Source organism: Mugil cephalus, chromosome 17, assembly GCF_022458985.1.
Source record: "Mugil cephalus isolate CIBA_MC_2020 chromosome 17, CIBA_Mcephalus_1.1, whole genome shotgun sequence".
In the NCBI taxonomy this organism is placed as follows: domain Eukaryota; kingdom Metazoa; phylum Chordata; class Actinopteri; order Mugiliformes; family Mugilidae; genus Mugil; species Mugil cephalus.
Genome location: NC_061786.1, coordinates 21,598,757 through 21,626,420, shown reverse-complemented (window position 1 = coordinate 21,626,420; position 27,664 = coordinate 21,598,757). Strand labels below are relative to the sequence as shown.

The window sequence follows — 27,664 nt, the reverse complement described above, 5'->3', positions numbered from 1 at the left end:
CTTGCTTGGAGTTGTTGCTCGTTTGTCGCCCTAATAATAATAATAATAATATATTTAAGGTCATATTTATATGCATTATTCAGAATTATTAGGTACAAACCACCAAATCGTGTTTGAGTGAGCAGCAGCCCTCAGACAGCCGGGAATAAACAAGCATTTATTGTCCTGAGGGAAATGAGGCTTGCATGTGATTAGTGCCAGAAGAAACGAGACGACGAGGAACACGCGTGATGCTGCTCCTCTCTGGGTCTGTCACTGGAAAATATGACACGTTGTTTTGACTGGAACTGAAAGACTTCGGAGTGAACATGTCGCCATGTATCCATGTGACGTCTCACCCCCCCAAGTTTCATCAGAGTGTAGTCGTGGCATCAGATGAATTCCATGTCACAACTGTATGAATTCATGAATAATAGACCCCCCCCCCCCCCATCCTTGGGGGTTTATGAATGTAATTTTAAAATGCTCGGATGCAGCGCTGAGATGCATCATTGACTGTGTTTGATTGCTCCTGACAGCAGTTGTGAAGATATAATCTACTTATTAAGTTCAGTTCAATTATAATGATTTAGTCATGAACCAGCGAGTCAAGTCTCATGTCTATTCACCGCTTTATTTTGATTATAAATTTAGAATTTTCAACCAGTTTCTCGTGTCAAAATCTGTTTACTCATCACGGGAAGGCCAGAATGTTTTAACTAGTCTGGCAATTTAACCCAGTTTAATAATGTTGATCATCACTGAAAATGATTTTGAACCCTATAAATATTCTAGCACGGGAGGTTTTAATTAAAACACACAAACCTGACAACAGCAGATCAAACTATGTGGATTTATTTCAGTGAATGAGACGTCACCCTTCATATTTCCTGAAGTGGTGTCTCTGGTCTTCACCATCTTTGCAGAGCTGCTTAATTCTAGAATAAATTTAAAATGGTGAAAGAGGTGACGTCTGAGTGGAGGACGGACAGCTAGCAACCTGCGTGGACATGCACCTGTCACTCAGAGTGGCCACGCCCCTAATAGAGGACTTTAAGTCTTGCACTTTAACCTCCTGAGGCCCACTTTTGAGGGTCTAAATGAAGCAGAATAAGCTGCCACAAACATAAAACTTAATGTCCCCGTGTGAGGACGTGTCCTTTTTTTAGTACCAGAATGTAAACATGTACACTACAGGGCAAAGGTTTGGAAGCAAGATCAGATTTGTACATAAAAGATCATAGTTTCATTGGTTTATTTTGCAACAAAATAACATGATCATTATATGAAGAGTAACTTATCAGAAGACATTTTTATAATTCTATAATTATCAGGTATTTGAGTTTTTCTTCCTTCAAAGTAACATCCTCTGGCTTTAACACCACACACGATATTTGTATGCAGACTCTCAAAAGCAGAAGAGTTAAAGTGAATAATGCAAACTGATTTTTTAAAATTTTTCACTGAAGTTGTGACTCTTGCAAATCTTCGTGACCTTAAAATTAAGCCCTTCTTTTCTTTTGCTGACATTTATTCAGCAGTGGTCTGGTGACATTAATGTACACCTAAAGGTAAACTGAACTGGTTCATTTTCAATAAAAGCAAAGTGTGTTCATGCAGTAAATACATCCCAAAATACATCAACAACTCCTGCTGGTTTGTCAGAAAGTCATCGCGAACAGAAACCTGAAGTTGCTTCCAAACTTTTGGCCTTTAGTGAATAGTTAGTGAATAGTTTTGCTTTGAAGTTGTGTGTTTTAACTTGGAGTTTTTAGGTGGATTGGCTCAGTTTTGGAACGAGCCTCCAACCTGTTTTTGAGTTTGCTTCATTTTTAGCCCCAGATGTTGCAGCTCGGTTCTAACGTCGAGTTTAACGAATCGTAGTCTTTTGACAGCTGTGGTTCCACCTTCGGCACGATCTCAAATTAGCAATGCGGGAAAAACTTTTTGTACTTTTCTGTACGTGACAAAAGCAAATCTCTTTGAGGCTCTAACCTGTCCTCCGTCTCGTCTTACAGGAGTCCCACATATGGCTCTGTCTGCGGGCGGGAGGGACTGTCTGCGCGCCGGAGACACCTGCTCCAGCGATGACACCTGCAGCCCGCGACTGCGCACCCTCAGGCAGTGTGTGGCGGGGGATGGCAGCGTGAAGCTGGGCCCCGGGGCGCGGAACCAGTGCGAGAACGCCATGACAGCGCTTCTGTCCACCCCTCTGCACGGCTGCCAGTGTAAACGAGGCATGAAGAAGGAGAAGAACTGCCTCAGCATCTACTGGAGTCTGCACCAGTCCGTGCTGCACGGTAAGACTGACGGCTGCGCTCCGGAGGAGTGGGCACGCACGGTTTGTGGCTGGGATTACCGCCCGTTACACATGAATTAGGCTTCCACCTCCAGACGGCTCAACTCTGGATTCTAGGCTGAAATGAAAAGAGTGATTACTGTGTCAGGAATAGCTCAAACTGAAGATCTGATTCCTTTTGTTGCGCCCACAGTCATTGTCCTCTATCACTTTTTGTCTGTCAGCTCACACATTTAACACTCGAATTTATGCTTTTAATATTTAGACACTCACTGGCCACTTTATTAGGTACACCATGCTAGTAAAAGGTTCAGAACTGCCTTAATTCTTGGTGTCATACGTTCAACAAGGAGATTTTGGTCCATATTGACATGATAACATCACATAGTTGCTGCAGATTTGTCGGCTGCACATCTATGATGAGAATCTCCTGTTCCACCACATCCCAAAGGTGAAATACTGGACTGAGATCTGGTGACTGTGGAGGCCATTGGAGTACAGTGAACTCATCGTCATGTTCCAGAAACCAGTTTGAGATGATATGAGCTTTGTGACATGGTGCATGACCCCCCCACCATTACACCACCACCACCACCAGCCTGAACCTTTGGTACAAGGCAGGATGGATCCATGCTTTCATGTTGTTTAAATTCTGACCCTACCATCTGAATGTAGCAGCTGAAATCGAGACTCCTCAGACCAGGCAACGTTTTTCCAGTCTTCTATTGTCCAGTGTTGGTGAGTCTGTGTGAACTGTAGTCTCAGTTTCCTGTTCTTAGCTGACAGGAGTGGCCCCCGGTGTAGTCTTCTGCTGCTGTAGCCCATCTTCTTCAAGGTTGGACGTGTTGTGCGTTCAGAGATGGTATTCTACATTCCTTGGTTGGAACCAGTGGTTATTTGAGTTACTGTTGCCTTTCTATCATCTCCAACCAGTCTGCCCATTCTCCTCTGACCTCTCACATCAACAACTGCCGCTCACTGGATATTTTCTCTTTTTCAGACCATTCTCTGTTAAACCCTAGAGATGGTTGTGCATGAAAATCCCAGTAGATCAGCAGTTTCTGAAATACACCAACATCCATACCACGTTCAAAGTCTCTTAAATCCCCTTTCTTCCTCATTCTGATGCTCGGTTTGAACTTCAGCAAGTTGTCTTGATCACCTCTACATGAATAAATACATTGAATTGCAGCCATGTGATATTGGCTTATTACATATTGGTGTTAACAAGCAGTTGAACAGGTGTACCTAATAAAGTGGCCAGTGAGTGTATGTTCTAAACAACTGAAAACGAGAGCACCGGTAGGTTGACGACGTCGTGAATATCCTGGAAGTGTGAAAGTAAAAAGGCGTGACATGGAGATAATGTTCAGATAAAACGGTAAAGGTCGACTGAGCTTTACGTCGACCATCATTCTACACTCGGTGAAGCGCCCGCATAAAACAAAAGACAGGCCGCATTAAAATATATATATATATATATATATATATATATATCTGTAGGGTAACGCAAATGTTGCCAGGAATAAAATATCTGTCTCCTTCCTGTTGGTTGCTTTCAGCAGAGCAGCTGTTTGCAGGTCAGAGCACATGGAGACTTTAGGTTTTTAGGCTTTATAGGCTAAATATTTCAAGTATGTGTATTTCCACATATAGTTAAAACCTAACCGTGTTTAATTAAACCATATTTACAGTAGTTTTATTTGTAGATGAGTCTTCATTCTAGTGCTCACCACGTCCTTGTCAGTGATTTATTTATTTATTTATTGCGCTTTGTACTCTGATACGATTTTCAAGACCGTCTATCGCTTTGAACACTTTTATAACATAAGAGGCAAACTAATTGGTTCCAGCCTCATACGACCTTCTTTGTTTTGTTTTTTTGTCAGTTTCACTTCAGACTTGAACGTCTTTTCAAGGCTGGATTATGTGACCATCAAAGCCACTGACACGGCATGTTAATGTGCTCTTTGCACACGGCCGTCTTTTTAAAGCTTAGCTCTCGTCTTTTGGTTATAGTGTAACCTCCTGAGACCCAAACGTTTGTTTGGAATTCATCTTAATTTCTTTAAGATAAGATTAAGATCGTTATTATTTACATAAGTAGGCATCGTCTTTGAGCTGGAATTAGTTTTTGTTTATTTTAATGCAAAAGCAAAATTGGATATGATGAAATCCCAATTTCCTCAAACGTGTACTTGTGAATTTGTTAAATTTTCATGTCATATCAAACTAGAAAAGTTAATAAGCATAAATAAACAAGTGCATTGACCCTTCACTACCAGTACATGGCAGACAAACGTGTCTCCTTATGAGAACAACAGGTCTAAATGAAGCAGAATAACCTGCAACACACCTAAAACATAACGTCCCCATATGAGGACGCCGGGTCTCAGGAGGTTATGTGCTGTTCAGACACCAAAAAACAGATGCCAGGTAGTGTTATTGTTGCATATTTTGAATTTATTGTTTATCAGATTTCAGTCTGGTTTCCAGCGGCTGGTTGTCACCAGGTTAATCATGTGCGTGCATGAAGTATTTGAACTAATAAGTCCCAACTTTTGCAAACTTGTATCATCCAAAAGGACATGCTGTATATTTTCTTTCTCTTTCAGTCCCTGCAAACACAAAAGTCAGCAAGTTTATATAGAAAAGGAGGCTTTTTTTTCACAATTGTTTCCTCTCCTCCGTGTGTGCAGGGCTGAACCTGGTGGAGAGCTACCCGTATGAACCGGAGGAGAGGGGCTCCGACTACGTCCGTCTGGCCTCCATCGCTGCAGGTGACTGGATGAGCGAATCGGTTCTCGCTGACTTGGCGGAGTTTAAAAGTTCATTTGAAAGCAGCTATTTTGCACAAAAAGCCAAACGGGTCCAAACTGAGATACGTTTTAAGGACAGAACAAGTCACGTTGTTATTGTGCATCTTTTTGACAGAGTAGCAGTGGAGGTGCGGGTGGGTTTGTGGTGTCTTTGATGAGTAACAGCCCACACTTTGCCTCTGAGCCTGTGGGCAAGCCGCAGGGTTGGTATGTGCTGCTGTTAGCCCCCGAGGCTCAGATTAATTACCTATTTACTTTAATGCAGCTGGAAGCAGCAACACTGGGGTGAATGATGGAGAGAATGAAAGACAGGCTGAAGAAAAGAGCAGCAGCATGAAGTAGAAAGAAAAAAAAAAGGTTAGACAGACTGGAAAAGGTAGCACAAGGTAGCAAAAAATAAGAAAATACAAGATATGTTCCTTTGCTTTTAGAAAAGAGAGAGGCTGCACACAGATGAGGAGGTATATGTAATATTTTTTTTTTTTTTTTGACTGGCGAGGACATGAAGTCAAGTGCTTTGTTTTCTCCGACATCAGTTAGACTCTGGATGAGTGAGGCTGCGACGGATTCGCTGAAACTTAAATACCGCCTTAAATGAAGCCATTAGTGTGGAAGGCGTTGAAGCATAACAGAGAGTATAATGGTACGGAACAACAGACAACAACAAAAAAACTGCTAAAACAAGAGCATAATGACAGGAAACATTTTCATTTGAATATTCAAAGCTGCCTGGGCCGTGTTTTACAAAATGAAATATGAACAAATGTAAAGTCAAAAAAAGTGAAACTATCTCGGATATTTCTGTCCTGGTTTATATGGCGACACCTGTAGTTACTGGTGGAAACAGTAGATGTGGTTTACGCTGCAGGACACACTGGAGCACGGCATAACAAACTATCGTCTTTTTATTTTTAATCTTTCTCTGGGCAACTGTGAAAAGGAGTTGTTTTCCGGCTGAGTAGTTTTCTGTTGCAGCTCTTTATCTCACAGCTCACTGCTGTCGCTTTTTCAGGTTTCATTATTCGCTGCAATATTTTAAACTGATCAACTCATAAAAGCGTCAAAAATGATCATTGATTAATAGTAGTAGCCTGGGCAGTGCCTTAAAACATAGGTCTTCAACAGGAGGTCTGTGACCCGCAAAGTCTTTGGTTGATTAGACATTTTTCATATATTTTTTTTTCCAAATTTCCCCCTAAAACACATTAACATGAATTCGATATATTTCAGTGAAGGGATAAATTGAGGTTCACAGTAGACCACACCCCTATCGCTGCTGAGCCAATCACGAGGCTGCACATTACATGTTGACTCTGTCAGGTTCCTGAGAGCCTGTTTAGTCCCCAGGTGAAATCCAGATGCACGCTGCAGAGAAGCTAACAGTGAAGCTCGCTCCCATTAGCCAACTACTGAGGCCAAAATGTTTTGGTGATTCACTGTCACTACTACATTTACCTCTTTACCTTTAAATTTAAAGGTAGGCAGTTGCATGGCCACCCTACTTGAACCTGCATTATTTGACAGCTTAATATTGAATGCAAAATGCTAATAATAATGTATATTTGTAAATAGCACTATGCAGAGTTTAGTATAGAACATACAGTATGTAGGGGGTCCCTTCTTAATCTCTCTATAAGTTTGGGGGACCTTGGCCTGAAAAACATTGTAGACCTTTGAATTAAATTGGTTTTAATTAAGCAGCTGTGAGGAAAGGAGTTGTTTCCTGGCTGAGGAGTTGTCGCCTGCAGCTCTTCATCTAACAGCTCACTGCTGCTGCTGCTGCTGCTGCTGCTGCTTCTTTGTGCAATATTTGAAAGTGATTCGCCATAAAACGACCTGTGTCAAAAGTGGCGCTCGCTGTGACCACTTCATAATACAAGTCAGTCAATTCAAAAATTTAAAAGTCAAATGCTTTTAATGTGAAGCATCAGCTGTTGGGAATGTTCTGTCTCCATTAGCAGGAACCTCTGAACCCCTGTTCTGATGGTAATTGAGTTTTCTCTATTCATATCCTCATTTCTTTCTGTAGCGTAGCCCTGCAGAGAACCCCAGTCATTAATACTGCAGTTATATAAATACTGCAGTACTTTCATTAGTGAGCATGTCATGTTACCTCATTTTAGGTTTAACTGACCTTTATTTAACACATATTACCATTGCCTCTTGCATGTTTCTCAAATTAAATCCTTTATATGTTTGTAGTACTGACTAATGAGTAATATCTCTGATATTTTAATGTCTAATACCGAGGAGAGCTCCATAAGCAGAGATGTTTATTACATTTGTGGTGGTTTTCACTTCATGCTCATGACGTTAAAATTGCACGAGGTAGTTTTACGTCTTGGCAGCTTCTAATAGCAATGAGGGATCAGTGTCAAATGGAAAATTTATGATTTCAAACCTGAAAACGTGTTTTTTTTTTTTTTCTTATATAATGCCAGAGGGAGGAGAAAGGTGAGGGCTGTAATAGCTGTATAGAGGGCAGTTTAGGAAGTAGTTATTATAACAGCCTAAAAGGTAAATTCAGGATGTGGTAAAAATCTTTACCCGCCAAAGTAATTTCTGACTCCTGGTAATGTATGACATTTTTTTTTTTTTTCCTTTTTCACCATGAGCACATGTACTCTGCACTCCCCCACAGCAGGGCTGCAGAACACCGCAGCTCCTCTCCGCTTCTTTCATTTCCACGCGTGTTCCCACAGCCTCCCCAGCCAGCTACTTTCAAACCCACCATGAATCTCAGCGGCGCATTGTAGTGTCGATATCAGCTCTGCGCCATTCACGACTCCCAGAAAATCACCGTGCGCGCTGTAACATTCGCGCTCACCCCCTCCACAAATTCATTTTCCGTGGCCTTGTTGAGCGTAATTGAGTGAGATCACAGAAACTTACCTGTTTGTGGGGAAACGGCGCACGTGGAAAATGTGCACACAAGAATTCAGGTTTTAGCTCTCGTCCCATTTTAACACACGTGGATCATATGTTTAGTAGGGATTGGTATTAATAAGGTTTTGCCAAACTGGTGCCTGAACTGGTGCCTAAATAAAGAAAAACATACAAACTTTGTCCAGAAACGGTGCCTTTTTATTTTTAAGGCATTTTGTCAGGTGCAAGTTTAACAGAATATTCATTTAAATAATATAAATACAACAAAATTCACAGCAAACAATACGGAGAACATGCCAGAAATATCACAATATTTTAACGAAGTGTTTCAGAAACACCCAGCAACTTTAAACTTTCAGGAGTTTCTTTAAAAAGAGGAGCATGTCATTGAAACCAAACGTTGAAAATGGATGTTTGCTTTACATGCATTCATTTAGCATTGATTTAGGGCATTAATTTAACAACAATAATTACTTACTCAACGTAAATTGCACATTAACAACATTAAGTTGTTCGCCTGAAGAAGAACGGCTGCTGTCATCATGTGTGATGTCTGTGACGCTGGCAGGGCCGGGGCTCTGCTCTCTGGGGGTGATGCTAACTTGGCGTGGGGTCTCACAGGCTTTTAAAAAAAAATGCTATGTGTCATTGGATGCTTACTCTAATTCCAGGTGCTACCTTCCTGGGTGCAGGTTGCTAAGTCTGCATCCTCTGAAGTGAAGGTTCACTTCCATCCATGCAAGTGAAAAACCGACGTCACATGTAGCGTCGGCACAGCAGTTTGAGCTAAGGGTGCTAAGCTAAGTAAAAATTCAGTGACACCGAAATGAAGTGTTGCTTTTTGTTCTGGTTACTACAATTAGCATTAGCGCTGGTGCCATTATGGTGCTCGGTATCGGTACCCAACCCTACTTGTACATGCGTACGCTGCTTAGTAAAATGACCCCACGGTGAATTCCAGCAGCAGCAGCAGCAGACGCAGACCTGCACCGAACAACCGCTTGATGAAATTCACTGCAGTCGCTCCACAGGAGGTCAGAGTTGACGTCCATGCGGAGCATCTCGACAAGTCGCCTGCCAAAACAACAAAGATGTGATTAATGGGTGTTTTTCCAGCCTTGTAGCATCCCTCCCTCAGACGGGGTAATGACCCTTTTCAGAAGATGCGAGCCGGAGCCACGGCTCATCATATTTTTTAAGGAGTGTTCAAATAAACAGACTTTCATCCTTAAGTAGATGAGTCGGTTAAAGACATGTCAGGGACCTGACGGCCTCATCGGCCTGTACGAGTCGTTTTTTCCTTTCAAGGACTTTCACAACCTTTGTAAACCGATAGAGAAATCCACACCTCAGATTCAAAGGGTATACACCGATCAGCCATAAGATTATGACCACGAACAGGGGGGAAGTAAATACATATTCTTAATATTCTTAAAAAGAAATGCATTACACATTCAAATAGAAAGGTTCACCTTCACGTGTAGAGGGAGCTTTTGAGGTGGCATTTAGCATCATCAATTGATCAGCCACAACATTATGACCAGTGACAGGAGAAGTAAAAAAACCATCTTGTGCCAGTTCGCTGTTCTGCTGGGAAACTTTTAGACCTGACATTCATTCATGTGGATGTTACTTAGACATGTAGCACCCACCTAGACCAGACCAGCCCCCCCTCAGCTAGCTCGTAGCAATGACACTCCTTGATGGGAGCAGCCATTCCCAGCAAGATGCAGCCTGATACGGACACAAAAGTGTTTTGTAGTAAATTAAACAGAAATATTCAGCACAAGGTGTTGACCTGGCCTCCAACTTCACTAGATCTCAAACTGATCAAGTATCTGTGGGATGATCCGGGAGCAGCAGCCTCCTTGTTCATTGTGGCCAACGTGCGTGTGAAGCATGAATTTGCTGCAAGCTCAGCGTTTTAAATAAATAACGTCAAGAACACATCAACATAGATTTCACATAAAAATGTATGTGCATTCCTTCCCACGTTGCCGGCTACAGTTTGTCAACCTCCAACCGCCCCCTCCCTCATCTCCCCTCTCCTCCTCCTCTGGCTGCTTAGCAGTTAAGCTGGGAATAACCTATGCTTTGTGATGGGTTGTTAGCTTGCTCTCCGAGGCCATTCATATTTTATATGACAGCTTGGTGAGACTTGAACCCACCAGGAGATGCGACTACAGGCACTTTACAAACTAATGAGCGGCGCTATCTGCCAGAGGAGCCGAGTGTCATCATGGCCGCATCGACTGGGAGGTGGTTTGGGAAAAAAACATGCACAGAATGATGGATTGAGAAATAATGCATCCAAAAAGAAACAAACAAAAAACAAAAAAAATGATGAGTGGGGTTTTCCACTGGTGCTACAGAGGTGGCTCATTACAGAGGAAGTCAGCGGAAGTCCGGGCACTGACAGAGGCAGAGATGGACAAACCTGAGGAAGAATGGAGGGGGGGGAGAGGGTGGACCGGAGGAAGGGAAGAGACAGATGGAGAGGGTGGGGGTGATGGCAGCGCTGAGAGTGGCAGGAACATATCGAGGGAAGGAGGGAGTCAGGTGAGTGAGGGATGGCTCCAGATGCAGGGAGGGAGTGTTGGAAAGATGGATGGATGGATGAAGGGGAAGGAGCAGTAATTACAGGGTCTTGTTGTGCGGCTGGAGAGATGGAGGAGCCGCTCTTTCAGCGCTGCCACTCTGCATTAACCCGGCAGAATGAAATATTCAGGCATTAGGCCTTGGCTGAAACACATCCAGGGCCTGGACTCATGCAACATTTAAACACCAGTCATGTTCTATTCATAACAAGGAGGCCTATTACATATAATCATCATTTTGGTTTAGTTTGTTCTTCAAGACGCATGTTTTTATTTATTTATTTTTCATCTGTGAATGCAACCCTGCCTCTAAGAGCGGAGAGGTGAGAGGAGCACGTCGATACCGGCTCCCAATTAAACCGCGAGATCATTTGTAAACATTGCCTGGGATTTGATTTTCTCAAACCGCAGAGAAGGATGAAGCGCTCACTTCCTCCCGTTTGTGTCTCCTTTTCCTCGCAGAGTCCGAAGTAACGACGGTGAACCGCTGCCTGGACGCCGCCAAGGCGTGCAACATAGACGAGACGTGTCAGAAGCTCCGCACGGAGTACGTGTCGGCCTGCATCCAGCCGTCGGCCCGCTCGGGCCCGTGTAACCGGCCAAAGTGCAACAAGGCGCTGAGGAAGTTCTTCGACCGCGTTCCCCCCGATTACACCCAGGAGCTGCTGTTCTGTCCCTGCACCGACACGGCCTGCGCCGAGCGCCGCAGGCAGACCATCGTGCCGTCCTGCTCCTACGAGGACAAAGACAAGCCCAACTGCCTGGCTCAGCTGAGGATCTGCAAGGCCGACTACGTGTGCAGGTAGAAAAACAGGAAACGTCTCACACGCTGCTTCACACTTAAATCACTGTGACATGTGTTGAAGATCAGCAGGTTTTTTTGTGTGCATGTTTTAACTTGGCTCTTATCAAAACATGTGCACTTGTTAGTATACACCGATCAGCCACAACATTAAAACCACCGACAGAAGAAGTAAATGGGTCAAAATATAATTGAGGGACTTTTGAAGTCCATGGGATATATCTTGCATTAATATTTATTACAAAAAAAACAGAGAAAAAAGTAGAAATGTTGAGAAGAAAATTGAAATTTTGAGAAAAAAGTTGAAAATTTCGAGAGAAAAATTTGAAATTTTGAGAAAAAAGTTGAAAATTCGAGAGAAAAAAATGAAATTTAGAGAAAAAAGTTGAAAATTCAAGAGAAAAAAATGAAAATTTTCACAAAAAAGTTGACAATTCGAGATTAAAAAATTGAAATTTTGAGAAAGTCAACAATGAAGTAGACGTTCATGGAAAAAATATGTACCTCCTCTCATTTTTAATTTTTTTTTTTTTTTTTTATCATGGGTGGCTCTAATACTCTTCTGTAATGGGATGATCCTCTCAGGCCCCTCCCCTCAATAGGTCCCAAACCCCCCCCCCCACCCACCCACCAACAGCTTTGTATTTCCAGACACCACAGGACGCCCTCAGAAGGCCCATGTCCATTCTCTGATGAGTCCCAACTGTTTTGGAGACCTAATATTAGGAAGGTGGTCATAATGTTAAATTGGTGAACGCTCGACATATTTAGGATCTCATTTGATCTACGAGCTCTTGAGGATTTTTTTTCACGTTTGCTCTCGGAGGAAAGAAATCCCAGTCAGATTGATTGTAGACGGAGCACAGCTGAGCTAAGAGCTGCTGGACATGCCACGAGGAGATGAATGTGACAGTTATTTCCTACATTAAAGCAGCATTAACTGATTTCTGTCCACTAGCGGGCAGACAAACGGCCACGGCCGCCTTCATGAAGTGGCTGGCTAATGTGTTGGCAAACAGTCTATTTACGCGTCCAGCAGACGTGGAGGAGCGTGTCCATTTATTTGAGTTGTGGTCCAGTCCAGCTGGACAGGAAGTTAGGACGCCATGTTAAATCTATAAACCAGCCCTTGGGAAAATCTGTTTACATCAGCTGCCTCCAACGTTTGGCACCAGTTTCAATCGAGACGATTTTTCAAAGCCTGGTCATTGTGCATTTAACAAATCATACACAGAAAAAAACAAATCCAGAGAACGTCCTTAATATTAACAGATAAAATGTCTCTTTTAGTGCAGGGTGCTGCAGGGTTTAAAGGGTTCATAGCCTTGTTGGATAGTATTTTCTCTGCAATGCTCATTAGTTCTTTCCCTCTTTTGAAAGAGATGTTTGCTCTCTGCTCCTTTTGGCTGAGGTTTGCTTGATGGCTCTATCTCAGAGTCAATCCTGTAAAAAACAAAAAAAAAAAACAGGCACCGACGGGTAGAAGAGCTGATTAATTTTTCAAAAACTACCTGCAGGCTCCAGTCGTGAATAAAATAACAGATTTATTGTTTCACTCCAGATCCAGGGTCCTGGTAGTTGGGGTAAATATGGAAACAACAATGGATTACCACCATTTCTTGACAATCATTATTTCTCGTAGTTGGTCAGATTTCTGCCACCGAGTAAAACTTTGGTAAAGTTCGACGCCGCTTTGGCCCTGTAATACTTTGTCTTATTGACTTTAGAGGAAATGGTCCAAAACAGAGAGAGAGAGTGATTTCATCTTGGCTTCCTCTGCACTGTATTTACTCTCCTTTGCCAGAGTAAACCACAGAGAGGGGCTGTCTGGAGATATTGATGAGGAGTCAAAAGCACCTTTCACACAGCCTTTTCAAGGTTCACCGCTACAACTGTATTCCACCTCACCGCTTATGTGTGAAGGGTGCATGGAGTAGGGTTGGGGGGGGGGGGGGGCGTGGTGTTAATGCGTCTTTAAGCTCCAAAGTGGATGTAGTGGCGGGAACAAATCAATGCCTTTGTGAGAGGACGTCTCGCACCGCTAGAGGTTAGCGGCTGCACCGCTACAGACCGTTGTGTGATGAAGGTCAAGTGGACACTACAAGTCTCTGATGACGTCAACAATAAAAACACAGTAGAAAGTCATGAAATCTACATACTTGGCCTGGGTCCTTCTCTCTGTTACTACAGGATATTTTGTGAAGTTGTTACTGACTGTTCCTCTGCTAGTTTGAACAAGTAAACGCAGTAGGTTCTGGGCGGTGTGACCAAAAGTGTATATCATGTTTTTTTTTTCATGCATATGGAGGAATTAATGCAGTAGATTGACTAAGGATGGACTTTTTTACTGTGATGATGAGTAAATATTGTAGAATAATCCCACACTAGTAGTAAAAGAGGTTTGCATGGCCCCGTGTTAGCGCTGGCTATTGACGTGGAAATCTGGGGACATTCATAGTTCAAAGATTAAAAAATAAAAATGTTATTAAGATGAGGACAATTACGGGTTCATTTATTTTGACATGTATTCATATTTAAACATATTTAAACTGCTATGTCTGTAATATCAATAACAACGCGACCAGCTACCGTAATAACTGTAGTCTGGGTGCAACGTTTTTTTCTCATTCATAAAAAGCTAAAATTGGGGACATTTTTGGGGACAGCTTTAGCCGGGGGACAGGTCATCCAAGACGGGGACTGTCTTCAGTAATCAGGGACATCTGGTCACCCTAAAAAAAACCCAAACAACCAACCGACACAGTAGGGCTGGGTCTGGGCCGTGAGACACTGTTTCAGACCGGACGATTTGTAAGGGTGGCCAGACATCCCTGATTTCTGGGGACAGTCCCCGTTTTGGATGACCTAGCCCCTGGCTACAGCTGTCCCCGAAAGTGTCCCCAAATGTAGCTTTTTATGAATGAGGAAAAAAAATGTTGCGCGTAGACTACAGTTATTATGGTAGCCATGGTCGTGTTGCTGTTAATATTACAGACATAGGAGTTTAAATATGAATAAATATGTCAAAATAAATTGTCAAAACCATAGTTGTCCCTGTGTCTTCATCTCGATAACATTTCATTTATTATTATTACTATTATTTATTTTTTATCTCTAAGCTGAAAACGTCCAATCTTCCTTCTGCATTAATTCATCTCTCAACCAGTAGAAAATGTTGTGAACGCGTGATTATGTATGAAAAAAAAAAAAAAAACATGATACCGTCAGAACTTAGAAAAATACCATGATATGCACTGTTTTTGGCACAAGACTTCTTGTTCTGTTGCCTTATTTTTTTAGACATTTCCATCTTCACCACATCTCACATTGACGCAGTCGCACCACGCTACGCTGAGAATGGTGAAAGTGAAACTGAAAGTCTCATGGCGTAGGGTTCCATATGCTGTGTAATCAAATGCGCTCGTGTGCCGTAATTAAAAATTTGTATCAGAAAATACCGGTGTTAATTCGGCCCTAAAATGCAGTGCGCTGTAAATGTACTAAGCTCACGTGAGTTCAGTGTTGATTTTCTGACTGAAAACATGCATGTAACAACATCCTCACACTGGTTAATATGGCGCGCCCCGACTTCTCCCTCAGGACCTTTTAAAGAGCCACCGTGTGTCTCGGCAGACAGGTCTGGCTGGTGTGATATGTTCATTTAAATTTAATTAGTCAGTTGTGTTTAATTAATTCAATTGTCATACTCATTAAGTGTCTTTAATTGGTTCAATTATATTCTGCATTCTTTTCCTGAAGGGAAGCAGCCGGGCGACAAACAGCCCCGTGAAATAGTCATTATTAGAAGAGCCATTATCACTTGGGATTCACACTTGACTTTCCTGCCAGGGCGCTTAGCAAATATTTATTAACATGCAGCCAAGACATCATCAGGATCAGTAAGTAGTTTGTAGTTTGCAGGAAGCTGACCCCTTTGTGTAAGACAAGTTATCAGAGTATTAATTCAGCGTCACATCAGATCCGTGAATGTGAGACGCTGGTGAAAGCGGAGATTTTATTCAAATTTTACTTGGATTGTGAATTGCCCAATCAGAAAACTAACAGTGTCTTATGAAGTCATTAAGATTCATGGGTGTGGGGCACGTTTCTCCTAGAACATGGAGTTCTCAGAGCCGTCCAGTCTGCCGCTCCCTCTCTGACAGAAAACGGTCGCTAGCATTTAATCTGCTTCCTCTTCAAATGTCAAGAAGACAAAGGGCTTCATCTGTCACGGCTATCGATCAGGTATTATTCTCCGCTGCCGCCGCCGCCGCCTCGACGGATAGAGCGTCTCAAGGCCCCCGCGCAGCCCACCAATCCCGCACCAGTCAGCTGGCATTAACTGGCGGCCTGTGGAGGCTGTCTTCACTTAGAGCGCGGCCTACGAGTCCCAGGCACGTCATCGCAGTGACATGACAGACGAGGCCAGAGTGGAGAGTTGTGGCGCCCGGAGGGGATCCCGTCGCAAATGCCAGTCGACGGGGGCCAATGATGCAATGTGATGGCCACGATAGCCTTGTAGGATGATGATGATGATGATGATGGTGATGAGGGTAGATGTCTGGGCTGGCTGGTGATGGGGTAAAGCATCTGTAGGAGGCAGAATTTATATAGAAGATCCATATTTGTCTAATCTCCTCGCGGCCAGGCCTGCCAGACAGCGCCCACGGTATTTAGAGAGCAGAGCCAAGGTCTATCTTTGCCCCTCGCTGACTCTTTAGAGCCTGGCAGCCTTCCACAAGACATCCAGCTGGGGAAAGAGTCGAGGTAAGAGAAAGAGGGATGAATGTCACAAGGGTTGGCTGGAGGACTGGAGTAGGGCTTGAGGGGCTGCGGGACCTTGAAGAGCAGAGGTAGTTGATAGGACTGGGCGGTATATCGGTTCATACCGAATACTGGTATTTTTTATTTCTCGTTATGACACAGTTTCAAACCGGACCATTTTCAATGTAGCGCCTCTAAACACACATGGTGCGACTGCGTCACTGTGAGGCCTGGTGAAGATGGAAAGGTCTGGAAAAACGAGAATACTTGGGCTAAAAAAAAAAAAAAAAAAAGGTGGCGTGTTGGTTGTTTGGGTTTTTTTTAGGGTGCCCAGATGTCTCCGATTTCTGGGGACAATCCCTTTTTTGGATGACCTGTTCCCCAGGTAAAGCTTTCCCTGAAAGTGTCCCAGTTTTAGCTTTTTATGAATGAGGAAAAAAAAAGTGTTGCACGCAGACTACAATTATTATGGTAGCTGCAGTATAGGCAGCTGCTATTGACATTACAGACATAGCAGTTTAAATATGAATAAATGTCATCATTTCATTTCATCTTAATGCCTTTTTTTTTTAATCTGCGAGCTGTAATAATTCCTGGATTTCCACATCAGTAGTCAGTTCTAACATGTAGCAATGCAAACCTGTTTTACTACTAGTGTGGGATTATTCTACAATATTTACTCGTCACAGTAAAATAGTCCCTCCTTAGTCAATATTCTGCATTCATTCCTCTCTCAACCAGTAGAAAATCTTGTAAACATGTGATTAAAAAATACTGTGATATATATTTTTGTTCATACCACCCAGCACTACTAGTTGATTGTAGTAGGATTATAAGTAGGCAGATGAGCGTTGTGAACGCCGGTCGCCGCTCTGTGACGTGAATTTTGCAGCAGCCAAGCACAAGTAAATGATGGATGGCATGTTGTTGCTCCCACAGGTCTCGCTGGGCACAGTTCCAGTACGACTGCCAACCCTCCGAGCAGAGCAGCAGTGGCTGCAAGCAGGAGAACTACGGAGCATGTCTACAAACGTACACCGGCCTCATAGGTAAGAACTAAACCTTTCTTCATCAGCTCTGTAGCCCCGTTCACACTGGGGTTGATGAGGGTCGACCCGGGTTTTTCGTGTCTTCGTCGACCTGCTAATTTACACCTTGATGTTGATGTACCTGCAAAGTTTTATCAGGCTTCCCCAAGACCAATCTCTGAGGGGCAGGGATCTTTGTTGAGTTTTTCAATCAAACAAATAAAATGTGTTAATACATGTTCTGGAAATCGCACCGATCAGTGAATGCATGTGTTTATATACAGCTTGTATAGCGATGTGACAGAGCTTTATTATTTTTATCGATCATGGCAGCAAGACTGTGAGATCCGCGAGCTGCTCTGCATCCGAGGAGAAGAGGAGATTTGGCGGCAGATATCGGGAAAAAAAAAATAACTACAGGATGAGCAGGAGCGGCATGGGATGCACCATGCTGTCCATAGTTTACCTCACAGTGTAGTGCACTTAAATGTGTAATGACGGTGGGTCAGACTGGGGAGTGCTGGCAGTGTGAAAGAACACCAAGACAGGTCTGAAAATCCTGTGTCAACCGGCTTATTTTCCAAGTGAAGGCAGTATGTGATGGATCTGGAGGGAGACAGATTTTGTTTTTGTCAGTTTTTTTTTTCTTTTTTTAAAGGGAGGACAAGTGCATCCAACAGGATTCAAAAGAATGAATGGAGGCTTGTGATGAGAGGCGCGCTGCAGTGATCGATGGAGCGCTGATTAATGTGGCTGCAGCGTGGCCGGCCCAAAACGGCCGGCGTTATAAGCAGCGTAATTACAGCTATTGACCGCTGTTTTGAGAGAATTATCCCTGACGTGGTGATGAGTGGGAGCGGGCGGAACGCGGCTTATTGTGCTTTAGATAAAAACACGACAAAAGATCACATAATACACAAAAGGTTGTTAAAAACCACTCAGTTCAAACATGTGATTACGGGACAACAATACCACAGTGAACTTCTGCAACAAGAGGGAATGAAAGAAAGAAAAAAAAATGGTTGTTTGGTGGGAACTGAAGGAGACAGATAAAGGAAGACGGAGACAGAACGCTGTGCTGCAGTGATTGGCCGTGGCAGACAACTGAAGTAGAAGTGAGACTCCGAGGTGTTGTTGTTTGCGAGTGTGGAACCCAGAAAATCGATGCGGAGGTAAATCTGAACTTTGTTGCCACACTGCCCCAAAGTGCAGCAATTTTATTTCTCTTACAAGCTACAGGGCTGAATTAACCTTCCCGGTGAATGACTTCCCGAGCGCTTCCTGCTGCACAATGTGGAAAAGAATGAAAATAAAATGAAAAAAATTGGACTTATCAGAGCCCGCCAAGCTGCCCTGCAGCAGCCGATATGCATGTTTGAGGAAATTCATACACCGCAAGCGAAGCTAAACTGCTACTGTACTCATGACCTGGACCACATCTATTGTAGCATCAATAAACACGCCTCAGTGAGGGAATGATGCTCGGTAAACTCCTCTCATTTATGCATATATATATGACACATATATAAGATGACAGAGATCTGAGCATTTGAGGTTAATGTTTGCAGGCTCCCTGCACCCGTTCCTTTGAAATGGACCATATATATATATAAATATATATACAGTACACCTCTGCTGACTCAAGCAAGTAGCCTTGTTATCGTGTGTTGACTGGTTCCCTCCTGGCTGTTGAAAGGCAGCAGCATTAACTACCCTGCCAGTCCGTATCTCTGTCTCCGTTCACTCCCGCTTTCATCTGTTCCTCCTTTAAATTCCTCTCACTTTCCCACTCCATGAATACATTTACATGCGCTCTAATAACTCTGTCTTAACCTGATTAAGGCGGGTGCTGTGATGATAGAAATTGCCATGTAAACGCCTCTATTTGATTATCGTAATCAGGGTAAGGTCATAATCAGGCTAAGCATAACGAGATTAAAACCAGCCAGAATTCTGCTCATATAACATTAAACTCTCCAGTCAGACGGGCTTTCTTTGCCTTTCTTCACAAACTGCAGATTTAATGAGGGTTTTAGAGGTGGAGCGTAGCTTAGAATGGAACATGGCAGCAGGTAGCGGAGCTCAAATCAGAAAAGATAAGTAAATCAGAGAGATTGCTTCCTATGTGCGGGAGCTACTGTAACTTAAGCTCAGGTTCAAGCCGTGTTTGTACATATACAGCAGCTTTTTGTTCAGCCTTCTCTCTTCTTCCACCTCAACAGGAAGCACAATTACTCCCAACTACCTTGACAACTCCACATCCAACGTGGGACCCTGGTGCTCCTGCGCAGCGAGCGGCAACCACAGGGAGCAATGCAGCGACTTCCTGGCTTTTTTCCACGACAACATCTGCCTGAGTGAGTAACAGCTGCAGAGACAGAGAGAGAGAGGCCTCTGGTAACAGGGAACGAACACGAGAATTAACAAAGTCTGGCTGCGAACAATAATCCTCAACACTTTTAAACTGCAGACTGAGTGTAGGTGCCCGAACACAAACAGGAGCAGAGACATATGTTAGGGATCTGGTCAAGTCAAATCATGGGGTTTGCTACATCAGAGGGAAGATTCTACAGTGTAACCCTACGGGGCGGATGTGCTATGTTGAAATAAATGCCTTATTTTCACTATTATTATTTTTTTATTGTCCTCTAGTAAGATAGTCTTTTTGCTGCTTCTCATGATCCTTGTTTTTGTTTTTATAGGTCTTGTATTTAGTTTCTGCTTCCTTTAATCTCTTCTTAAGAAAGTCTTTATATGAAAGATTTTTCTTCTGACATGCATTTAATATATCCAACATGGCGCCCGTGAAACACGTGACCAGCCTAGAACCAATCAGCATAGAGGGACAGCTCAGACGCTCCATTCCCTGGTTGGACAGACTCTCTCTGATATATGTCTCTGAACAGCAAGATAACAAACTCTTTGCTGCCCTCACACCACCTCCATCTCTAAGTCTGTTTTATGCACAAATGAACTAATACAACAACGTTTGCAGACATTTAATCGTCCTGACTGTGGAGCTGTTTATAGTAACTCTTTAAAAACCCATGTGCACTTTGGATTACCGTAATTAGCTCACAATATGTGCAGTTAGAAAAATGTAAATAAATGAAATCCCTGTTTTTATCAAAAAAAATGCAGCATTCTGGTCGACCAACTTCTTCAACTTACTGGTTTTACTCCAGAGTCTTGACTTAGAGACTTTTAAGACTTCTGTTCTGTTTTGCTTTGTTTTTTGGGGAAGTGAACCTCTGACCCTTCGGCCCCTAAGCTGCGCCAATAACCACGACTCCACTGACTGTGTTTCCAGATAGAAAAGCCTCATCTCTTTCCTCCCTCCAGTGCTGTCTACATGTGTTGTTGTGTGTATCACGCGTGAGTTGTCCTCATGTTGAAAACGTGACTTGTCACATACGTGACGTTGAGACACATAAGAAAGTAAAAATATAAAATGGTAAAAATAGTAACACACAGTAACTTGGATAAGTAACTTTAATGTGATTATTGGTTTGCAAATAGTAACGTGTTAGATTAGTCATGTACAATAGTAAAATTTCTTTTTAAACCATGGAGTCAGCTGGAAATAACTACTATATTGAAGAAATTGGCAAAAGCATTAACTCACAGAACATTTTCTGACCTTTTTATTTTGGAAAATAAGCAAAAAGTAAGTCCAGGTGTAAATTTCTAGGCTGGATCAAAGGGTCATTTATTCTTAAATTTACTTTTGTTATGTAAGAAATAAAAAACACATTAAACTAAAAGGGTTTACATGCCTGAAGTCGAGAGAGAGCTTTGAGACGGCATAAACGGATCAGCCATAACATTATGACCACTAACAGAGACGTGAATAACATTTTGATTATTCACTGTTCTGCTGGGGAACTTTTACACCTGGCATTCATTCATGTGGATGTTACTTAGACATGTAGCCCCCACATAGACCAGACCAGCCCCCCACACCCTCCACCCACCCCATAGCAATGACAGTCCTTGATGACAGCAGCCGTCCCCAACACCCTCCAAATTCCCTAGATCCCAAACCGATCACACCACAGGACGCCCTCATTAACATTCAGAACATGCAAATGGTTTGAGATTTAAAGAGAAACTGACGGTGAGAGGACGGAGAATGTGTTCAGGTCAGATTTAATCCAAACAGTTTTTAATACATGGAGCGACACCTGAATTCATTTCCTCCTCAGTGGGTAAAGATTGTTGGCTCAGCAGTAAAATGGTAAAATGTTTTATTTATTTATTTTTTTTTTCATTCATGAGTCTCAACTGTTCACTTCTTTGCACAGTTCAGGCTAATTAATTCAACACCAGACACATTTTATTCATTTATTTCCCAAGGACTGAGAATAGCACGGCTTTTTTTTCTCTTAGCCTCGGTTTAAAAACCAGCACTATCCTGCTCATCACTAAGGGAGACAACGTCTTACCTGCACCATCTGACAACTGATCTATAGACCTCCACTCTTTATTTATTTGTTTATTTTTTTATCGATGGAAAATACAACAACAGTCCCTGAAAAGCACAGTGAAGAACACAGCCACTGGCTTTATTCGCTTTAATAAAACTGGACCGACTGATAAAACACTACAACAGAAATACGTTAACGTACACTCAGCGGCCACTTTATAAAGGGATGGACATGGTCAGCAACAATAGGGGAACAAAGTGAGCCAAGGAAATATGTGACTGATTAGCTATTTGTGTTAACAAGCAATTGAACAGGTGTACCTAATAAAGTGGCCAGTGAGTGTATATCTTTCTGTTCGGACGACACATGGACAGTTTTCTTTGCAGCTTGAATGCAAAAACAAAGTGACCACGGTGACTGATGCTATCGTGTGTCTTTTACTTGTTGCCTTGATTCGTCCAACAAAAGCAAAAAAAAACATAAAAATAAAAAAGCGCTGTGATGATGGGGGATCATCTGTCTGAATGAAGCATAGCACCGGTGACAGAAGAATGACACCGGTAATACAGACCATAGCTGCTGGTGTCACAGACCCTGGAGTTTATTCTGGGCTCTTAACAAAAAGAAGCTGTCGCCTGATGACACCAGCACAAAGTCGACGGCAGCGGCTGTCGTTTAGTTCGTAACAGGCTGTGAAAGAAGTTCTTAAAGTGGCTCCAAAACATGTCAGTGCTTCATTGTCAGAGGGTCCAAAAGTATCATCATTATCATTATGAAACCACAATAGAACAATTACGTAGACATATCTGTAATAGCCCTGATGTCCAGATACTCTACATTTATAAAATATGTGTAATAATCTTGTAATTTATCCCTTATTCATTTTAATGAATTGAACAAATAAATGATTTAAACCATAATTAACATTAGATTAATGCAACTTACTAGTTTATTTACTTTGATTTACAATTTAAATTCTTGTCTTCTAGTGTTTTATTCCCAGTCCAGAAACTCTGCACGCTGGAATTACTGGAATCTGGTTTGTTTATTTTACACGGACTAGCTGACATTTAATTGCATATCATTATGACCACCTTGCTAATGTTGTGTAGGTGCACTCATCAGAGAATGGACATGGGTTCTTCTGAGGGCGTCCTGTGGTATTTGGAAACACAGTGTTGTTAGTGTCTTTTTTCATCATGCACTTTGAGAAAAAAAGTCAAAATTTCAAGAAAAAAGTCAAAATACAAACCAGCTGTACAATGTGGCTTCAGGATTCTATGGGCAAATAGGGAGGTGATGTTGTGCCGGTTGCATTGTTTGAAGTTTCTGCATGACGCTGTTAATACAAACTGAACACGATCTGCATCAGTTTTGTAATTATGAGTGTTATCATGAAACATCTGCAGGAAGGTGTTGTGGGAAAGTAGCACTTGAAACTGAAGGGAACCGCGACTATAATCACATGTAGGCTTCATGAGATTAGTGTTGGTGTCAATCACATCAATGTGAGTCAGAAAATATCCAATGTTTTTCTCAAATTTAAAAATATAAATTGTTTACGTTGCAATGCAGTAGTTGTAGTTTTATAGTTTTGACTCTACAGTGAAAAAAATTGCTTCTATTCAGCCTTTTCAGTTTGAACCTGAGCAGCCGAGCGTTAACGAGGAGGAAAACACAAATAATTAAAAGATTACTGTTGTCAGGGTCCTAAGGGTCGGTCAGAAATATGCACGAGGTCCAGGACCCCAAAGATGCTGAGAACCACTGACATAAAACACCTACAAACAAAAGCCAAAAGCCTGTAGAAGTGGGTGGCATCTTTTTGGAATGTGGAAACGTAATGAGACAATGTTCTAAGAAGAGAAGAAGAATTTAAAAAGACTCGTTGCTTCCTGACGGGCACTGCTCAGTATTTCAGACAGGGGGATATTTGTTGACGCAGTCCTCGAGGAACCAGCTCCACATAGAAGGAGATGCATTAGAAAAGCATCGTCCTGGCGCCGGCTGAAACCTCCCAGAGCAGTGGCACATGTTTTCCACCTGCTTGATAGATGTCTTCGTTTTCCATGAGGCTCCTTGTGTGAATCCTGCAGTCAGACCTGCTGCAGCGGCTCCTCTGTGTTATTTACTGTAAGCTCCTTAGAGATGCAGGAAAAAACAAACAAACCTCAGACTGACTGGCCTCATTTCCCTGCATGTGAGCAAGAAAGAAAAATCGCTTCTCTCCTTCTGCCTGAACAAATGGCTGAAGCCGAAGTGCGTATAATAAGGATGAACAGGCTCCTAATGGGAAAGGCGATTCATGGACCAGCGATGCATGTCACACTCTCATCTCAATTGGAATTCAGTCTCTCTCGCCAGCCACCGGCAGGCCACACTTCTATTTCTAGGGGAGAAGGGGTACATAATGATTTGGCAAGGAGGGTTTGGATTCGGAGCCAACAGTTGGGAACATAAATCCGTCCTCAGAGAGCTCCTGAATGTATTTCCTTCCCCTATGTTCCTCATGTAATGACAAAGAGTACAATGAATTATGTTTTATTCATGTTCACGAGAGCCAGAAAGACTCTCTGGTCCTTTGGTGATGATTCTGTTTTGCGAGTGGCCGCCGCCATCATCAATTAAACGAGTCCTGCTGGTCTCTTTTGCTGCTTAATCTTCTCGTGACTGAACTCGGTGGTTCTTTTACATGGCGACCCCCTCGGAGCCGGGGCCTGCTTGCTGAGACAGGACTTCAGATGGCCTTTGATGACTTTGTAATTGAGCGTAATTTGGTTTCCTGCCTTGGAACTAATGAGGCAGATAGAGGGAATAGTGACGGGGAAGAATACAGTTGTTTGCAGTCGGGAGAGTGAGAACCTGCTGGGGTGGAAAAAAAAAAAAAAGACATCCCACACTGTCACCCTGCCGTACCTACCGCCTCTCATCACACGGATAACAGTCGTATCGCTATGCAGAACAGCAGCTCGGGACTTTTCTGAAAAGTGAGTGCGTCAGGGGAAAAATGAGAGGACATATGGAGGTGACGCTAATTTATTTCTGCAATTATTTTAGATTCCTCCTGGAAGTTAAATTGGTAGTGTTACAAGAAAAAGTTAGGATAGCCAGCGATACGTCAGGCAGGTTGGCGACGGGACGGGGGCAGGCACAGGATTCGCTCTGCAGAGTTGCCTTTGGGGCAGGAAGGGGGGGCGACGTTTGAAGCAATTTAAAAAAAGAAGGAGGAAAAAAAAAAAAGCCCTCGGGGAGAAACTTTAAAGTCAAAGAGATGTGAGATGGCGGCGCTTAAACAGCCGTGTCCAAACATTTACAAAGGAGCCGTCACAACAGCTTACCACTAAAGATATCAATTGGCGCTTGGTCTGTGTGTGACGGCGGGTGGCGAGGCGCGCTGGCGAGCAGCTGGAGTTGCGGCCCTCGCTCGTCTCATCAGTCAGCCTGCTGGGGGGGCGGCCGCACGCCGCTAACTGCACACTGGTAGACTTTCCCACCTGTCCCACCGACGCTAATGACCCGGCGCTCTATTAAGACGCCGGTCCGCAGCGTTTTCTGCGAGGTGCGAATGCGTGCGGTCCCTCCCGCCGCCGAGCTCAGTCTGTTTTCCTCGCTGCCGCCTCATTGCAGGCTCGTTGCAGCATGCAGAACTAATTAGCTGCAGGGCCGGCGTTCAGGTCGCCACCTCTGTCTCCGTCTGGAGTTTGATGCTCGGCGTTGCACCAGTGGAGGGAGTCGAGGCCTCGGCATCGATCGCCGCGCAAATTTGTTTGCAAAAGCAAACTATCTCAGGAGAATGGATCAATTTGTTATGATCCTGAGATAAATCGATGCCTGAGTGTCACACCCCGATACTCCACTCCAGCGGCTTTAAAAACCCCTCCCTAATAACCAGCCAGTCGCTTCTAGAAACCGGAGAGTCTTGGCTGTGAACAGATGGAATAATGGAGTCATTTTTATTTCTAAGCACCCACATCCATCTTACAGTATAAGTTGGGGGGGTATTAATTGATGAATCTCTCATTCATGTCTTCATTTGAGCGCATTTTAATTGAAGTGACTTTCATGCAAATGTAATTGCCGCTGAGTAGCCCATTAGCCGAATGAAAATGAATGCGTATAGAATATTAATTCATCATATGGTCACAAGTCATTTTGGGTGTGTTAAATCCAAGAACTTGATGTAATGGGTTTCCTTTGGGGTGTATAAAACCATATGAATCCAGCAGACAGTGAATTACATCGCACTCAACGCAGATAATGTAATAATCCTCCCAGTCTACTCAGCTTCCTGTGGTCCACTTAAATACTCACAGTGGTCATCAGCTCTTAACTGACAGACGGAGATACAGAAAGGTTTATTTTTAGGGTTTTACTTTTCTTTGCGTGAAGCCTAATTACAGAGGACTTATTCCACTCGGTCTTACTTTTTCAAGCAGAACTATTTCCACTTAAAGGTATGTATCTGTTGTCTGCGCCTCACGCTCCTGTAATCATCTTATTGCAGCGTGGGCGTGAAACGTTGTGTTTCAGTCAGAGGAGGATTCAAACCGAAAACAACCAAAGCATCTGTTTATTTTACACCAAAACATGAACAGATGTTCATTTTACTTTTGTGAAAAGGGGAAAAAATATCTCTAAATTATTACCAAAAACAACTGTTCCAACAACTTAGCAGCACTGAATGGCGCCCCGTTGTTTGTGTCAGTAAACATTCAGTCTGTCTGCGGTGAGATTCAGTCAAACTGAGCTTGTGTAGGTCTCACTGGAGCCTCCAGAACAGCTGTGACTCATCGGAGAATGGACACGGGGCTTCTGAGGGCGTCCTGTGGTGTGATCTTCTTTGTCTGGTCTGGTCTAGGTGTGTGCTACATGTTTCATCCACATGAATGGATATCAGGTCCAAAAGCTTCCCAGCAGAACTGTGAATGGTCACAAGATGGTCAATGTTTTTACTTCTCCTTTCATTGGTTTTAATGTTGTGGCTGATCGTTATATGAACGGTCCTTATTTTCCAAATCAGTGCTGGTAACAGGAGGATTGTTAAACCTTGTTCACTCTTGTTACCGTCTGGCACTTTAAGGCTTAAGTTCTGACTCAGTTGCACTCATCCAGCCGGAACAGTGTCTGTGTTTCAGCCATAACTTCACATTTCCTGTGGGCTGGACTTGATATTCACCACCCATGAGTAGTAATGTCGTCGCCTTAAGCACAGGAAACAGAGTTAAGTGTGTTCTGAAGTGACTCATAATCATGCTGTTTTAATTCTGCATGATTAAAGGCAGCGACAATAGCAGCAATCGACCGCTCTTTGTGTCCTTAAAAAATAATGTTTCTACATTAGGTAAGAGCTCACCAGTGTGCAACTTATTTTAGCAAACTATTAGGCTTCCACATGATCTAATTCATTTCCACTTTTCACTTTTAGTACTGAGATTAGATTGGTGGTTTTTGTGCGTTGGTGCACCACTGGCCGCTAACCTGTGTGGTGCTCACATTTTCTTTTATTGAAGACAGAACCCTGGCAGGTGCGTGCGTGTCCTTGCTTTTCAACTGAGCGATCGAAAGCACTGGAAAATATATATAAAAATAATCCATAATGCATGTAATTTTGACCTTACTTTAAAATCAGTCATTGTGCATAAAGTCTATATAACTTTCATCTCGATTATGAATTGAACATATGAAGGACCAGTCGGTTCCAGGATTAGATCCATCCTGAAGCACAGGTGCTGTGAACCAATGAAACTGGAAGGATTCTCCTTTTTTTTTAACCCATTAGTCCAAACACATTGGTTAACGGTGTTCATTGAGGAACAGTGGGACGCTGTTAATGGGATTCCTGGTTCACTGAGAACAATGGGTTAGTGTGTGTTTCCATCAAGAGCCACTTTAATCAATACTAATTACAGGTTCAAGAAATAATAAGATTTTCTAAGAATTTTATCTCAATAATTCCATCTAACTTATTAAATGATTTCTTATCATAATTCTACACAAAACAGTGACTTGGCCCAACCAAGAAATTGGTGAAAAACCCTTAATAATAATAATAATAGTAATACA

General features: G+C 42.8%; 1 protein-coding gene across 1 annotated transcript in view; it reads left to right on the top strand.

Annotated features, from left to right (window-relative positions):
- The window catches only part of gfra4a (GDNF family receptor alpha 4a), a 162,418-nt gene that overhangs the window by 126,162 nt on the left and 8,592 nt on the right, over positions 1–27,664 (top strand). Inside the window, exons 2-6 of the mRNA XM_047611801.1 lie at positions 1,998–2,279; positions 4,978–5,058; positions 11,043–11,382; positions 17,086–17,195; positions 19,397–19,531. Of these exons, the coding sequence (XP_047467757.1) occupies positions 1,998–2,279; positions 4,978–5,058; positions 11,043–11,382; positions 17,086–17,195; positions 19,397–19,531 (948 nt within the window). The remainder of the gene's footprint in view (positions 1–1,997; positions 2,280–4,977; positions 5,059–11,042; positions 11,383–17,085; positions 17,196–19,396; positions 19,532–27,664) is intronic.